This window comes from Tubulanus polymorphus, chromosome 9 (genome assembly GCF_964204645.1).
Source record: "Tubulanus polymorphus chromosome 9, tnTubPoly1.2, whole genome shotgun sequence".
In the NCBI taxonomy this organism is placed as follows: Eukaryota; Metazoa; Nemertea; class Palaeonemertea; order Tubulaniformes; family Tubulanidae; genus Tubulanus; species Tubulanus polymorphus.
Genome location: NC_134033.1, coordinates 12,110,903 through 12,128,917, shown reverse-complemented (window position 1 = coordinate 12,128,917; position 18,015 = coordinate 12,110,903). Strand labels below are relative to the sequence as shown.

Here is an 18,015-nt window from a genome sequence, read left to right as displayed (position 1 = left end):
CTCAAAATGCGAATAGTTGACAAAATGATAGTTAAAACCGTATTTGTTAATATAGTTAACTTGCCATTGGTGCACAAATATTGCTACGAAGATCTGAGCGTTACCAGCAGAAATTTGAAACATATACAGATGCAAGTCCATATAGAACCTTAAACAGCTCGGTCTTGATTCTTTTTACTCGAGTTTTGTGTACACAGCTTATGCCGACAAAACCACTTGCTATTTACAAAATTAACTATTTCCAAACTCTGAAATATAAATGGTCAAAATCATTATAGATGGCTTCGTAAAAGGATAGGAAATTGTGTAGTGTTGATTTTGCAACCCCATTTTATTGAAATATCTTTCTCATCCTCACCGACAGGGATTCGAACCTGATGGCACCGATTTTCGCCAAGGTATGCGAAACCCTGTCACACTAGCCTTAAGCCCGCGCATGTACTCACATGCCGAGGGAGGATGATCTTGGACAGCGACTAACTAGAACTACTCGGACGTGAGGCCAATAGACAATATAACAAAATAGACCTATATGTAAATTTGTATGTGAAAGTTAAACACGATAAAGCATTGAGGAGCTGACATTGTGAAAGGTTCAGATCTGGCTATGGACACTGGTATGAGCACCGTGCATCGTTTCATTTCTATCTCGATGATTTACTATCTTTATACAGTTGAACCTCGTTATGAATACGCTTCTGTTTATTACGATGATTTTCAGCGTGTCCCAGCTGAGATATTTATATCGATCAAGCTTTGGATAATACGAAACCCGTTTAAAACGACAATATCACTTTGGCCCACAAGATTCGTATTAACGAGGTTCCACTGTACGTACGTTGAATTTTGTTAAATCTGCATAGCGGGTTGGCGGAATGAACCTAGATTACAATGAACCCACCCGGGACGGATATCTACTAGATGAACCCACTGGGGGGCTGTCCATAAAAGACGTCCACACAAAAGTGTGGAAATCTTACCCCCCTCCCCTTATGTCAACATAAAATCCATATCAGCTTGACCACCCACCCCCCTTGCCCGACGGACAGCGGACCTTAAGTTTCACACATTTATTCCCATAACCTTGTATTATTATCATAACTTGTAAAGTTCTGGTAACTAGTCACAGGTGATTTTACCTAGACTTTGATCCATTAAAGATTTCCCTAACTAGTGAACGGTGTCCCTTTCAAGATAGACATCCATATCAGAGGAACCCCTCCCCCCTTGTCCACAAAAGTAAAAAAAAATCTAAACCCCCTCCCCCTACAGCGTGGATGTCTGTTATGGACGGCCCCGTGGGTAAACACTTAGTAAACCTCGACTTACTCTAAAAAACAAGACTGGCAAAACCGGTCCCAGTATCAAAAGCGAAAGTGCGAGTTAACAATCGAAAACTACGTTTCATAGTACAAAAAAAGATATTTTGTTTTTGTCAGTCTAAAGTAGCAGCCATGCCAGAGTAAAGCGAGGTTTACTGCGCGTAACAGGATGAACATTGATAATTACGAATCCAATGGGACAGTATGGACATCATAATGTCTATTTTAGATAATGGTGAGTTGTATGTTTAGATCGTTAATATATACATGCATTTGTATGTTTTGTGGTTTTTTTCTAAATAGATTTATGGCTGCAATTACCCTGATTCCCACGGCGATACAAATTCATTGACGCAGAACGAAAAACAGATTTAGCTCGCAGAAAATGCGTCCGAAAATTATTGCCTTGGGGTTACTTAGGCATCGATACGTTTGATTGAGTAACTGATTCGGGATTCTAGACCGTTTTACGGGATTTTGATCCATTCCGGCATAAAGTATTGATCGTAGCTGAACATTCGATCGGCATCTGTACCGAGTGCTCTGGCGCTGCCGAAATAAGTCGTTGTACCGTTCGCTAAAAATGCGGCCCAGAATCCAAACGATCCGATCGTTAAAATCGAGTGGTTTGATTTCGATAAGATCGCCAGATCGACCAGACGATCCGTGCCGGGACAAAACGCCTTGTTCGGCATCGAGCCGAAATTCTTGCGGCACCATTTCAAATCGTCACTGCAGATCACGTAAAACACGTTATCGTATAAACTTTCCATAATTGCCATCGCTTTTTTGAAATAATCCATCGTCGGTTGCCGCATACCTAATTTTTTATAGCCGACGCTCGTAATGTCCCCACGACGTACATGAACGCCCACATACGTCACTTTCGTATTGTTTTTAGTAGTTGCGAGTTTTTGTCTTAATTTCGTCGTTGCATTCGCCAGGAAGGATTCGGCGGCGTCTGCGACCGGCTTTCTGAACGTGAATTCTCGCCGCAGCTGATTGGACGCGTGTGGATGGAAATAACGCCAATTCTGAAAAAATCCACTCAGCACAAAATTCCCTGCGATCTTGACAGTTTTCATCAACTTCGGGTCGAAAAGGCAACAATTCTCGTTGTAGCGATTAGAATTGTTTGTAACTCGCACACCGAGCTCGCTATCCGGGTATTTCGCAGCACTTATGTTGAATATCTTCCTCAAATCGTTTCCTTCGTTTAGGTTGATAGGCACATGACCTCTAGCTAACGCGACCCCAACAAGAGCGGCGTACTGAAACATATTATTGCCAAGTCTTTCCCGCGTGATTACCGTCATACTGGTATTAACGACGATGCTTTTCAACGTAACGCAGACGATTTCGACCTTTTTCGCTGACGTAGGTTTCGCCCGTGTGCGTAATTGTTTAGTGATTGGCGCGTGTAGAAAGATGCCACCGACAATTACGAATAATATCATTCCCAACAGTACGTACGAAAGCCGCTTCCTCAGAGGATATGTTACCCAGCGCATCATCCTTCTGTGTCGGTGATCGGGGTGTTTCGAACAACCTGCTGAAATATACGACGTGCAAACGAGAAAACTAATTTGAAGCAAAATAACACGCAATATCTCCATATTATCGACGATGAATAATCATCGAAGACCTTATAAGATTATTAGGGTTTTCTGTTACATCACAGAAAACCCTATTGAGATTCGCGTGTTTCTTATTATTATTATTATTATTATTATTATTATTATTATTATTTTTTTCCACACATTTTTTGTCAAAAGTACATAGGCTTTTTTACATTACCGCTGTTGCCGATACAATCCGTCTGATATCATTCAGCTCAGTTCGATCTACAAATACTCCGTGCGAATTTTGAAGAATCAACGTTACAAAAGCACTGTCGGGCCGTAAACATCGAAAATTGAGCCCCATTCAAAGAGCCGACATGTTTTTCTAAGTCGTCTTTCCGAAATCTACCGCACGTTTCTTGTCACATCGATTATCGATTCAAGCATAAATTAACAAATTTATTACCCAAAGATTGCACATTCTGTCGCGGTTTTTAAAAACTAATTTTAACAATAACACATTTTCCTCATCAAATTATAATACCAATACACAGGAAATTTACTACTTTGGAGTTTAAAAGCACTGTCGAGCCGTAAACATCGACAAATCGACGTGTGTCACTACATCGTCGTTCCGGGAATCAGCTGCGAGTTTCTCCTCATTCTGAGAATCAAATCGAGTACAAATTAATTTATTACTACCAGTGATTTGGCTGCGGGCGTCAAGCAGTTAATTTAGCAATACCTATTTTTCTTTACCAAATTTACCGTGTTTTTACTAAGATAAATCATAAGTGTACCGGGGAGTCGTAGGCCGAAGAGATTATAGCGGAGAAAAGCTGTTATGTCGACGAGGTATCAAAATAAAAGAATATATTACTTTATTCGGCCGCGGGCCTCCATATCAATACCATCAATATTCTATATTTCCTACAGTACATACCGATCATTGTCAAATCCACAAGGTATTTACTAAATACAAGTATAAAACACACTCGTATCCGTATGCTGGACTCACACTTGACATTCGGAGTAAGCGTTCGCTGTGGGGGAAAGGAGATCGTTCGCTGGGTCGCATGAAGTGTTTATCGAGTTTTACGCGACTTTAAAGCTTTAGTATGGTGGCTGATAAGATAACAAAACACGAATATGCAAATGAGGGCGACATTACGACAAAACGACAAAACTAAAATAACGCGAGAAAACAATGATTTTGATTTTGTCGCCCGCGACAATTCATTATTTTGGTTTTATCGCCCACGACAATTCATTACTTTGGTTTTATCGCCAGCGACAATGCATTATTTTGGTTTTGTCGCCCGCGACAATTCTTCTTTTTGGTTTTGTCGCCCGCGACAATTCATTATTTTGGTTTTATATTTTGTTTTTGTCGCCCGCGACAATTTTCCTTTTTGGTTTTGTCGCCCGCGACAATTCAATATTTTGGTTTTATCGCCTGCGACAATTCAATATTTTGGTTTTATCGCCCGCGATAATTCATTATTTTGGTTTTGTCGCCTGAGAAAATTCATTATTTTGGTTTTATCGCCCGCAACAATTCATTATTACGGTTTTATCGCCCGCGACAATTCATTATTTTGGTTTTGTCGCCCGCACCAATTCACCATTTTGGTTTTGTCGCCCGCGACAATTCATTATTTTGGTTTTATCGCCCGCGACAATTCATTATTTTGGTTTTATCGCCAGCGATAATTCATTATTTTGGTTTTGTCGGCCCGACAATTCATTAGTTTGGTTTTGTCGCCCGCGACAATTCATTAGTTTGGTTTTGTCGCCCGCGACAATTCAATATTTTGGTTTTGTCGCCCGCGACAATTCATTATTTTGGTTTTATCGCCCGCGACAATTCAATATTTTGGTTTTATCGCCCGCGATAATTCATTATTTTGGTTTTATCGCTCGCGACAATTCATTATTTTGGTTTTGTCGCCCGAGACAATTCATTATTTTAGTTTTATCGCCCGCGAAAATTCATTATTTTGGTTTTATCGCCCGCGACAATTCATTATTTTGCTTTTGTCGCCCGCGACAATACACCATTTTGGTTTTGTCGCCTGGACAATTCACCATTTTGGTTTTGTCGCCCGCGACAATTCATTAGTTTGGTTTTGTCGCCCGCGACAATTCAATATTTTGGTTTTATCGCCCTCGACAATTCATTGCTTTGGTTTTATCTCCAGCGACAATTCATTATTTTGGTTTTGTCGCCCGCGACAATTCTTGTTTTTGGTTTTGACGCCCGCGACAATTCATTATTTTGGTTTTATACTTTGTTTTTGTCGCCCGCGACAATTTTCTTTTTGGTTTTGTCGCCCGCAACAATTCAATATTTTGGTTTTGTCGCCCGCGACAATTCATTATTTTGGTTTTATCGCCCGCGACAATTCAATATTTTAGTTTTATCGCCTGCGATAATTCATTATTTTGGTTTTATCGCCCGCGACAATTCAATATTTTGTTTTTATCGTCCGCCACAATTCATTATTTCGGTTATGTCGCTCGAGACAATTCATTATTTTGGTTTTATCGTCCGCGACAATTCATTATTTTGGTTTTTTCGCTCGAGACAATTCATTATTTTAGTTTTATCGCCCGCGACAATTCATTAGTTTGGTTTTATCGCCTGCGACAATTCATTATTTTGGTTTTGTCGCCCGCGACAATTCATTATTTTGGTTTTATCGCCCGCGACAATTCATTATTTTGGTTTTGTCGCTCGAGACAATTCATTATTTTGGTTTTGTCGCTCGAGACAATTCATTATTTTGGTTTTATCGCCCGCGACAATTCATTATTTTGGTTTTGTCGCCTGAGAAAATTCATTATTTTGGTTTTATCGCCCGCGACAATTCATTATTACGGTTTTATCGCCCGCGACAATTCATTATTTTGGTTTTGTCGCCCGCGACAATTCATTATTTTGGTTTTATCGCCCACGACAATTCATTATTTTGGTTTTATCGCCAGCGACAATTCATTATTTTGGTTTTATCGCCCACGACAATTCATTATTTTGGTTTTATCGCCAGCGACAATTCATTATTTTGGTTTTGTCGCCCGCGACAATTCATTATTTTGGTTTTATCGCCCGCGACAATTCATTATTTTGGTTTTGTCGCCCGCGACAATTCATTATTTTGGTTTTATCGCCCGCGACAATTCAATATTTTGGTTTTAGCGCCCGCGATAATTCATTATTTTGGTTTTATCGCTCGCGACAATTCATTATTTTGGTTTTGTCACCCGAGACAATTCATTATTTTGGTTTTATCGCCTGCGACAATTCATTATTTTGCTTTTGTCGCCCGCGACAATTCATTATTTTGCTTTTGTCGCCCGCGACAATTCACCATTTTGGTTTTGTCGCCTGGACAATTCACCATTTTGGTTTTGTCGCCCGCGACAATTCATTATTTTGGTTTTGTCGCCCCGACAATTCTTTTTTTGGTTTTATCGCCCGCGAAAATTCATTATTTTGGTTTTATCGCCCGCGACAATTCATTATTTTGCTTTTGTCGCCCGCGACAATACACCATTTTGGTTTTGTCGCCTGGACAATTCACCATTTTGGTTTTGTCGCCCGCGACAATTCATTAGTTTGGTTTTGTCGCCCGCGACAATTCAATATTTTGGTTTTATCGCCCTCGACAATTCATTGCTTTGGTTTTATCTCCAGCGACAATTCATTATTTTGGTTTTGTCGCCCGCGACAATTCTTGTTTTTGGTTTTGACGCCCGCGACAATTCATTATTTTGGTTTTATACTTTGTTTTTGTCGCCCGCGACAATTTTCTTTTTGGTTTTGTCGCCCGCAACAATTCAATATTTTGGTTTTGTCGCCCGCGACAATTCATTATTTTGGTTTTATCGCCCGCGACAATTCAATATTTTAGTTTTATCGCCTGCGATAATTCATTATTTTGGTTTTATCGCCCGCGACAATTCAATATTTTGTTTTTATCGTCCGCCACAATTCATTATTTCGGTTATGTCGCTCGAGACAATTCATTATTTTGGTTTTATCGTCCGCGACAATTCATTATTTTGGTTTTGTCGCTCGAGACAATTCATTATTTTAGTTTTATCGCCCGCGACAATTCATTAGTTTGGTTTTATCGCCTGCGACAATTCATTATTTTGGTTTTGTCGCCCGCGACAATTCATTATTTTGGTTTTATCGCCCGCGACAATTCATTATTTTGGTTTTGTCGCTCGAGACAATTCATTATTTTGGTTTTGTCGCTCGAGACAATTCATTATTTTGGTTTTATCGCCCGCGACAATTCATTATTTTGGTTTTGTCGCCTGAGAAAATTCATTATTTTGGTTTTATCGCCCGCGACAATTCATTATTACGGTTTTATCGCCCGCGACAATTCATTATTTTGGTTTTGTCGCCCGCGACAATTCATTATTTTGGTTTTATCGCCCACGACAATTCATTATTTTGGTTTTATCGCCAGCGACAATTCATTATTTTGGTTTTATCGCCCACGACAATTCATTATTTTGGTTTTATCGCCAGCGACAATTCATTATTTTGGTTTTGTCGCCCGCGACAATTCATTATTTTGGTTTTATCGCCCGCGACAATTCATTATTTTGGTTTTGTCGCCCGCGACAATTCATTATTTTGGTTTTATCGCCCGCGACAATTCAATATTTTGGTTTTAGCGCCCGCGATAATTCATTATTTTGGTTTTATCGCTCGCGACAATTCATTATTTTGGTTTTGTCACCCGAGACAATTCATTATTTTGGTTTTATCGCCTGCGACAATTCATTATTTTGCTTTTGTCGCCCGCGACAATTCATTATTTTGCTTTTGTCGCCCGCGACAATTCACCATTTTGGTTTTGTCGCCTGGACAATTCACCATTTTGGTTTTGTCGCCCGCGACAATTCATTATTTTGGTTTTGTCGCCCCGACAATTCTTTTTTTGGTTTTGTCGCCCGCGACAATTCATTAGTTTGGTTTTGTCGCCCGCGACAATTCAATATTTTGGTTTTATCGCCCTCGACAATTCATTGCTTTGGTATTATCTCCAGCGACAATTCATTATTTTGGTTTTGTCGCCCGCGACAATTCTTGTTTTTGGTTTTGACGCCCGCGACAATTCATTATTTTGGTTTTATACTTTGTTTTTGTTGCCCGCGACAATTTTTTTTTTGGTTTTGTCGCCCGCAACAATTCAATATTTTGGTTTTGTCGCCCGCAACAATTCATTATTTTGGTTTTATCGCCCGCGACAATTCAATATTTTAGTTTTATCGCCCGCGATAATTCATTATTTTGGTTTTATCGCCCGCGACAATTCAATATTTTGTTTTTATCGTCCGCGACAATTCATTATTTCGGTTATGTCGCTCGAGGCAATTCATTATTTTGGTTTTATCGTCCGCGACAATTCATTATTTTGGTTTTGTCGCTCGAGACAATTCATTATTTTGGTTTTATCGCCCGCGACAATTCATTAGTTTGGTTTTGTCGCCCGCGACAATTCAATATTTTGGTTTTATCACCCACGACAATTCATTAGTTTGGTTTTGTCGCCCGCGACAATTCTTTTTCAGTCCACTTGGGACTTTAGTCCCAGCGGGCTATTGTGTTCACTTTTCGTCCGTCCGTCCGTCCATAGACGGAATCCAGTTTTTTTGGGAAGTTTTGAAGACGCTTCAAGGTCATTGGTTTTAGTATGTGGCCATCAGGGGGCGTTGAATAATACAATAACTTAGTATTGCTATATTATATTTGTACCGAGGCATATTTTGTTACCATGATCAATTGCAAAGTTGTAGTTCATGACATCGTCTATGATTGTGGTGAGTTTTTAATGACATTAGTTATTCCATATAGTCACCAGGGGGCGTTGAATAGTAGAAAAGCTTAGTTTTTCCTTATTAGATTGGTACCTAGGCATAGTTTGTTACCATGATCCATTGCAAAGTTGTAGATCATGACATCGTCTATGATTGTGGTGAGTTTTTAAGGACATTAGTTATTCCATATAGTCACCAGGGGGCGTTGAATAGTAGAATGGCTTAGTATTTCCTTATTAGATTGGTACCTAGGCATATTTTGTTACTATGATCAATTGCAAAGTTGTATTTCATGACATGTACTACGATTGTGGTGAGATAAATGAAGAAATCCCACACTTCGAATTTGAAATTATACTATCAAATTTATTATTACGAAACCACAACGTTTCGGCTGTTGACTAACAGCCATCATCATCATCATCATCATTCCACCTGATGATGGCTGTTAGTCAACAGCCGAAACGATAGTTTAATTTGATAGTATAATTTCAAATTCGAAGTGTGGGATTTCTTCATTTATCTACAGTTTACACGGATTATAGTGTTTATTCGACAACTAACTGATTATGGTGAGTTTTAAGGTCATTGGGTTTTGCATATGGTCACCAGGGGCGTTGAATAGTAGAATAACTTAGTATTTCCATATTAAATTGGTAACGAGGCATATTGGTATTTTGTTATCACAATCAATTACAAAATCATAGCTGCTCACATGTTCTATGATTGTGGTGGGTTTCAAGGTCATTGGTTTTTGTATATGGTCACTAGAGGGCGTTATGTATTGAAATTGTTAGATTGTTGAGCATTTGAAACCACTTCCCAAGTGAGCATGGTGTCCCTGGACCCCTAGTTTGGTTTTGTCTCCCGCGACAATTCATTATTCTGGTTTTGTCGCACGCAACAATTCAATATTTTGTTTCTGTCGTCCGCGACAATTCATTATATTGGTTTTATCGCCGCGACAATTCAATATTTTGGTTTTAACACCCGCGACAATTCATTATTGTGGTTTTATCGCCCGCGACAATTCATTATTTTGGTTTTATCGCCCGCGACAATTCATTATTTTGGTTTTATCGCCCGCGACAATTCATTATTTTTGTTTTGTCGCCCGTGACAATTCAATATTTTGGTTTTGTCACCCGCGACAATTCATAATTTTGGATTTATCCCCGTGGTTTTGTCGGAACATTAAGTTTTTTGGTCGAACAGTGTGTTAAGGTCGTTTTGGAAATTTACTCGGTCTGATATATTTTGGATTACTGTGTATTTCATTTGTCAGGACATTAAACAGAAGACGACTTAGGATACTACCTTGCGTGACTCCACTAGTTAGACCGTCTCATTCCAAGATGAGGCGTTCCGTTGATTTCGGTTACAAGTTTCCGTTCAGAGATAACTTCTGAGCCATTTTAACGACCTATCATTGATACTGTTTCCTAATAGACTCTTTAGTAATGGCTGATGTTGAACCTTATCAAATGCTTTGTTGAAATCCACCGTTGAACAGGATTCTAAGACTGTGCAAAAAACCCGTTATCGCTGCTTTGCAGCTATATTATTGAATTTGAATTTTATCGACGAATGAATTGAATTGCACGCCGACGGTAGGGTCTGAAACACGGTCCCGGCTCCGGTCCCCGCAGGAGACCCTGTTTCAGACCCTACCAACGCCGACCAATCCAAACAGGCTAGCCACGTAGGCTGGTCGCCTGTCCAATTCTGCGCCACCTGCATTCGCATTCAGGATAGTCTAACTGAAGGTAGAGACCGGCAACCGGTCTAGCTAGCCCCGATGACGCTAGGCATCTATCAATGCACGGTTTTTCATTGGCCATTCACTCAAAATTCATCATCAAGAAGAGATGAACCAGATGGAAAATGAGATTTATGGAATAATTATTTGATTAAAAAATGAACGCCCAAATTCACAAATGGTATCGTTAATTTTGAATCGCCAATATCGACGACGTAGTGCACATCGACTCAGACAGTGCCCCTTAAGACGTAACGCATACTTAGTATCAATGTATCAATACATTATCGTAACAGTTTTGAATTGCGTCAAAAAGGTAAACGAATATACATTGTAAACTTTCGACGCCTTTTTTAATACATTCTCATGATGTCGATGTACTCACCAAAAACTATATCATTTTGAGATGACTGCATAATAGAAATAATTCTACGTAATCAATTTCTTAAGCCACGTTGCAATTTTTAAAAAAGATAACAACGAAATCCGTAGCTTATATTTCTCTACGGGTACAGCGAGCTTACTCGCTTTCTATTTGCATACATCATCATTTCAATACGCTAGAAAATCTATGTTGCATATTTTGTCGGGCGTGTCCCCAATCTACAAAGAAGCGTTGATAATAGTGTATGTAGCAGCACATCTTTCATTGAATCTTTCGACGACGGTCTCAAGATACAATTTTATTAGCTGAGCTTATTTTATGAACATGTCATATTATCCCGTTAGATATCGATTAAAAACTGTCTTAAACTCGAAGAATAGAAATCTTGTTACTTAAAGTGATGTCCTTTCGCATTCGATTTTTCTGCAATTTCGAAATATTTGCCAATAAAGGTACATGTATAATTTTCTGCAAGTTATAACATTGACCCAATGTGTTGCAGACTTAACAAAAAATTAGATAGTTCTATCTCTTGTGTGTGTATCTGGTTGGTGGTAGTGCTGTATTTCTTTTTCCCCTCCCAACCCATCTCACTGGATACAGCTTCAAACGCTAAAATCTATTTTAGTTTTAGGGCGTGTCCTCTATCCACACCCTAGCGTTGCCTAGAGCGTCGAAAACGTATACGAAGCTTTGAATTAATGTGTTATGGCGTTTTCGCAATTTTGTTAGCTCAGCTTAGGATGCGTCCAGAAATTACGTACCTCGAAATCTCCAGTTTTTCTGGACCCCCCCCCCCTCCCTTGTACCACCTGTGTACCAAATTCACTGACCCCCTCATAGGTACGTACCATGATACCCATGACCCCCCCCCCCATTATATTGATGCAAAGAACACAAATTAAAACAAAAAATTTAAAAATATAAATACCTGATTCCAACAAGTGCGTGTAAGATCGATACGGGTATCTGGTATGGGGAATTCCCAGTTGAAGTATACTACATGTCACTTGAGTCAGTAAAAGCCGATAACACACCAGTATCGGCCATTTTCATTTGAGTTTGGGGTGCATAAAGTACTTACCAAGATAGAATAATACCCCCCTCCCTCAAAGCACGTACCTTTTTTGCTGACCCCCTCCCCCATGTACCACTTTGTACCAATATTCAGTAACCCCCCTCCCCCAATTAGAGGTACGTAATTTTTGGACTCTCCCTTAATGATCTTCAAAAATTCAGTACATCTTTGGAAAAGGCAACATGGAATCGTTAAGAAGTTTCTGACACCAATCACACAGTTTTTGAACATACATTGTGTGTATGTATAACAACTGGATATATTTAGTAGCTGAAGAAAAGCCTTTTACAAAAGAAATTCATTTTCATTTAACCTAAGTCCATTAAGTTTTTATCGTTTTGAAGAATGATCGGTTTAAGGCAGGGTGGTGGAAGAGAGTGAATGAAGTTTTTGAACGGTGGAATTTGGTTGAATTTGGTTAGGGTTTCTCGAATGATAAAACACCGTAAAAAGCACTGATCTGGCTCTGGAAATACGTCCGTATTCTAGTGTTTTGCGAGCGACGAGCATGGTTGTGTTTTGACACCTATCGTGCGCCTAAAACGTACGGGCCTACCTTTATTGGTGCCCGAACTATCTGAGAGCATTCAATCCACGCACGGAGCTGTCTAGTCTCTAAGCACGTCAAACGATGTGCATAAATCTAGCATGACTGAAAAAAACGTTGTTTCCATGGAAAACAGTCATTACTGCGCTTGATTCCGCAGTTCTACACAGGAGCGCTGTATCGATCAAAACGTGAGCCCGGTGTCGACCAATTATATAGAGTTAACTGGTGCTCGAAATTAACATAGATGACCACAGTCTGTAACACGCACGACACGTCTTACGACTACAGCCTTTCAAGCAATGGGGCGATTTGATGTTCGTTTCAGACCCCCGGTTAGATCATTCGCTTTCATTTATTTTGAAAACGAATAAATGCAAAATCATTCAAGAAATATATTTTTGGTAATCCCGTCATCACGCATAAACCCTAACTGGAATGTGGAACCCGACATGGGACGAATATTCGTTAGACGAACCAACTCTATACAGAAAACCTGCACTTACTCGGGGAAAAACTAGGACCGGGAAAATTAGCACCCGTTAAGCGAACGCCAAGAGTCAACAATCAGAAAATAATGTTGATGATAACGAATCCAATGGGACCTTCCTTCTATATAAACGGTATGGACATTGTAATGTATGTATTAGATTATGAGTTGTATGTTTCGGGTTATTTTTTCTAAATTGATGTGAAACAAACATGGCGATAGTACATCAACACAGAACGGAAAACAGCTGGAAATGCATCGTTACGTCTGACTGAGTCACTGATTCCGGATTCTAAACCGTTTTACGGGATTTTGATCCATTCCGGCATAAAGTATTGATCGTAGCTGAACATTCGATCGGCATCTGTACGGAGTGCTCTGGCGCTGCCGAAATAAGTCGTTGTACCGTTTGCCAAAAACGCGCCCCAGAATCCAAACGATCCGATCGTTAAAATCGAGTGGTTTGATTTCGATAAAATCGCCAGATCGACCAGACGATCAGTGCCGGGACAAAACGCCGTGTTCGGCATCGAGCCGAAATTGTCGCGGCACCATTTCAAATCGTCACTACAGATCACGTAAAACACGTTATGGTATAAACTTTCCATAATTGCCATCGCTTTTTTGAAATAATCCATCGTCGGTTGCCGCATACCTAATTTTCTATAGCGGTCGTTCGTAATGTCCCCACGACGTACATGAACGCCCACATACGTCACTTCCGTACTGTTTTTAGTAGTTGCGAGTTTTTGTCTAAATTTTGTCGTTGTTTTCGCCAGGAAGGATTCGGCGGCGTCTGTGACCTGCTTTCTGAACGTGAACTCACGCCGCAGCTGATCGGACGCGTGTGGATGGAAATAACGCCAATTCTGAAAATATCCGCTCAGCACAAAATTCCCTGCGATCTTGACAGTTTTCATCAACTTCGGGTCGAAAAGGCAACAATTCTCGTTGTAGCGATTGGCAGTTTTTGTAACTCGCACACCGAGCTCGCTATCCGGGTATTTCGCAGCACTTATGTTGAATATTTTCCTCAAATCGTTTCCCTCGTTTAGGTAGATAGGCACGTGACCTCTAGCTAACGCTACTCCAACAAGAGCGGCGTACTGAAACATAGTATTGCCCAATCGCCCCTGTGCACTGACCGTCATTATAGTAGGGACTTTCTTCTTAGTTGGTTTTTGCTTACCACTACTCATGGCAGTAGAAGAGGGGATATATTTCGGTGAGATTTGTAGTGTTTCCTCCGTTTGCCGTCGTAGTGGTTTATTGTTTATGATTGTTGTTTCCAAAACGAGGTAGATATTGGTAATTACGAAAAGCGATATCGCAAACAAAACGATTGAAGCTGATTTCCGCCTCCAAAAATATCTAAAGCAACGCATCTTAATGAGGTGGTGATGTTTGAGAGCAGCGTGCTGAAATATAGGAAAAAGAGACAATCAATTTTGTTTTCGATAAATATATCTGAACATCATTTCATTCTCGAATTCGAGTTTTGCAAAAAATCATTTCAATTCCAGAATGGTGTAGTTAATATTCTTTAAATTTACGTTACGCCTGAACGCGATTACGCAATAAGGTTCTCGAATTTAACTATTTTGATTGACGATTTTCATTTACTGATGATAATTCCCAATATATTCTTTCACAATCAAAGTGTTCTCAAGTCAGGCGTCGCCCGACCATGCTGAGCCGACAACTGGCCTTATTAGATAGTAGTAGTGATAGTAATTTAATTCTTAAGTGCCCCTCGCTGCTAAGTTAAATGGCGCTTTCCGTTGAATTGGTATCATCTAGATACTCCCAGCCTATTACTCTAACATTGCATCCCTGTGGAGAAGTAACATCTGAGCAACTAACTACCTGTACTAAGCGCTGATGGATGATAGCAGGTTACCTAAGGCCCTACTATACAACAGCCAACTGCGTGCTGGCCGCCGTAGTAATATTGGCCGTCCACACCTACGCTTCAAGGACTCACTCACAAGCGTCAACTCAAGCCAGCGGCATAGACACTGAGACATGGAAACGCTCTGCCCAGGGCAGATTGCTCTGGCACAACCATTGTCATAATGCTGTTGCATCCTTCGAAGCTGATCGTGGATAAACTTAGAGCTGCTTAAAAGGCTGCTGCTCATTCATGGTAGCGATGAGAGATTTCACACTTAGCGCTTGGGACTCCAATCAGGCCAAGTGGACCCATCTGCCCGGTGAAGAGTGGCAATGAGGATCACGGCAAGTGTCTTGCCCGGCGAGACACTACGAATGATTTCTAATTCAATTTTCATAATAATTCCATATTTTCAAAGATCAATTAGTTCTGAGTGATCCTCATTCTCCGAATTAATTCCCGAATAGGCCTATGATTCGCATGAAAATACAATGCATTTTTCTCTCGGCCCGGAGAATATAACGATGTTATTTCGGCGATCTGGAGCTTGCTACAGCGTCACCGAAATGTTCGTCGACACTGGAATGAAATGACATTTTATGCCTTTCTTACCTGCAGTTCACGCTTTTTCACCTACACGGGCCAGGCATGCAATATATAGTCAGAAGCTAATTACTTGATGGGGCTCTTCGGTTGCAAGTGAAATCCACGTCACCGATGGGAATGTGAAATCGGTACACTAACGAATTTTTGGCCACCGTGTACGAGCCCTCGCAAAAGTGGGGTCGATAATTTTTAATGCATGTTTCGGGAAATCCTTAAAAAAATTGATTATTGAAAACCAGGGATATATATGGGTTTAATCATAATCGGCAGCGAAATAAATGTCAAATAGAAATCGATCGAGGATATAAACTTTGGGTCCGTTATTCCAGTTTTTCTTATGTTTTGTTGCGTACGGATGTTAGTTATCGAACGAATCTGAAAGGGTTAAACAATGCTCAAAAACAAGGCGATGTGAGCCACTTCCGGAACCAGTTGCAACTCACATACAGTTATTTGACTCGTGCTAAAATCTTACTCGGGCTTGATCCGACGTCTTTGGTCGGGCCAAATTTGGCACCCGAGTGAACGCGGCGATAATGTCAATATATGGAATATTAGAACGAAGGCCGATTAAACAACGAAGTATTTTTCTATAGACCAAGAAAATATATTTCAGATACATTATATACACATGTAGTATCATATGCGTAGTTTAATTATTTGGACGTGAACATATGTAAATATAAAACGCTGCAAACCTTTCACTTAGAACTGAATTAAGCGATCAAGTCGACAGATATGATTATTATGGATGGTTCCATGGATAGGAAATTGTTTGTAAAGAATACGAAAATATATGAGACGCCATTTCATTAACATATCTTGGACGGAGACGGACTTCCTGTTGAATACTCGGACGTGTGGTCAGCCCGCCGATATACACAAATTTGCAAGACGATTTTTTTGAAGAGCAGTAAATTATTGAAAGCGCACACACCTGATGAAGGTCACTATGTTAGCTATGTTAGCAGCATCGTTCATTGTTTCATTTTGATTAATGATAATTCATACATTCTTCATTTTTATCATACATAACATACACTACCGGTACTATTAAACACGCAATGCAAGGGGTAAAATTGCTATACCTTCTAGCGGATATGAGACCTGTACAATTTCCGTGATTAGAAATCGGTTTCGTCTACTCAGGTTAAACTGAACATACAGTTACCGAACCTCTCAATACCGGTAGTCTATAAGATCTTAATTCCTCTCCTGGGAATAATTTCCGTACAATCTCCTTTTCGCGTCAAAACACCAATTTTCATTCAAAACTGGAGCAATGAACCCACCAAGGGACGGATATTCGTTAGACGAACCAACCAGGTGAACCCTACAGTAAACCTCGGGCAAAACGACGACCGCAAATTGGCCCCAGATCAACGAGAGTCCGAATTAACTAGCGGGAAAAAATACGTTTGTAAATCAGAAATGAATTTCGTTCGGGCTCGAACAGCTATTTACCCACAGAGTACAGGTATTGCCGCGAGGTTATTCATGCGATAGGCATCGTTACGTTTGATTGAGTCACTGATTCGGGATTTTAACCGTTTTACGGGATTTTGATCCATTCCGGCATAAAGTATTGATCGTAGCTGAACATTCGATCGGCATCTGTACCGAGTGCTCTGGCGCTGCCGAAATAAGTCGTTGTACCGTTCGCTAAAAATGCGGCCCAGAATCCAAACGATCCGATCGTTAAAATCGAGTGGTTTGATTTCGATAAGATCGCCAGATCGACCAGACGATCCGTGCCGGGACAAAACGCCGTGTTCGGCATCGAGCCGAAATTGTCGCGGCACCATTTCAAATCGTCACTACAGATCACGTAAAACACGTTATGGTATAAACTTTCCATAATTGCCATCGCTTTTTTGAAATAATCCATCGTCGGTTGCCTCATACCGACTTTATCATAATAAAATTTGTTCGTAATGTCCCCACGACGCACATGAACGCCCACATACGTCACTTTCGTATTGTTTTTAGTAGATGCGAGTTTTTGTCTAAATTTTGTCGTTGTTTTCGCCAGGAAGGATTCGGCGGCGTCTGTGACCTGCTTTCTGAACGTGAACTCTCGCCGCAGCTGATCGGACGCGTGCGGATGGAAATAACGCCAATTCTGGAAAAAACCATTCAGTACAAAATTCCCTTCGATCTTGACAGTTTTCATTAACTTTGGGTCGAAAAGGCAACAATTCTCGTTGTAGCGATTAGAATTTTTTGTAACACGCACACCGTGTTCGCTATCCGGGTATTTCGCAGCACTTATGTCGAATATTTTCCTCAAATCGTTTCCCTCGTTTAGGTAGATAGGCACGTGACCTCTAGCTAACGCGACCCCAACAAGAGCGGCGTACTGAAACATATTATTGCCCAATCGCGCCTGCGTAATAACCGTCATACTAGTATTGATCCCTTTTGGCTTAACGGGCAGCGAATCGATCTTCTTCTCCGTTTGCTGTGGTTTATAGTTTGTAATCGATGTTTCCAAAACGAGATACAAACCAACAATTACAAAAATCGATAGC

General features: G+C 40.3%; 3 protein-coding genes across 3 annotated transcripts; all 3 read right to left on the bottom strand.

The window, feature by feature from the left end:
• Positions 1 to 1,771: 1,771 nt before the first annotated feature.
• Positions 1,772 to 2,779, bottom strand: LOC141910556 (galactoside alpha-(1,2)-fucosyltransferase 1-like). Its single transcript, XM_074801249.1, has one exon. It carries the CDS (start codon positions 2,777 to 2,779, stop codon positions 1,790 to 1,792), a length of 990 nt encoding a protein of 329 aa, XP_074657350.1. The 3' UTR covers positions 1,772 to 1,789.
• A 10,507-nt stretch (positions 2,780 to 13,286) lies between these two features.
• Positions 13,287 to 14,135, bottom strand: LOC141910555 (galactoside alpha-(1,2)-fucosyltransferase 2-like). The gene has a single exon (XM_074801248.1). The coding sequence runs from the start codon at positions 14,133 to 14,135 to the stop codon at positions 13,287 to 13,289; it is 849 nt and encodes a 282-aa protein (XP_074657349.1).
• A 2,901-nt stretch (positions 14,136 to 17,036) lies between these two features.
• On the bottom strand, positions 17,037 to 17,888 carry LOC141910554 (galactoside 2-alpha-L-fucosyltransferase SEC1-like). The gene has a single exon (XM_074801247.1). It carries the CDS (start codon positions 17,886 to 17,888, stop codon positions 17,037 to 17,039), a length of 852 nt encoding a protein of 283 aa, XP_074657348.1.
• Positions 17,889 to 18,015: the final 127 nt, after the last annotated feature.

Bases quoted from the DNA above. Each gene is read 5' to 3' on its own strand.
- LOC141910556 (XM_074801249.1), bottom strand. From the start codon at position 2,779: ATGATATTATTCGTAATTGTCGGTGGCATCTTTCTACACGCGCCAATC.
- LOC141910554 (XM_074801247.1), bottom strand. From the start codon at position 17,888: ATGACGGTTATTACGCAGGCGCGATTGGGCAATAATATGTTTCAGTAC.
- LOC141910555 (XM_074801248.1), bottom strand. From the start codon at position 14,135: ATGACGGTCAGTGCACAGGGGCGATTGGGCAATACTATGTTTCAGTAC.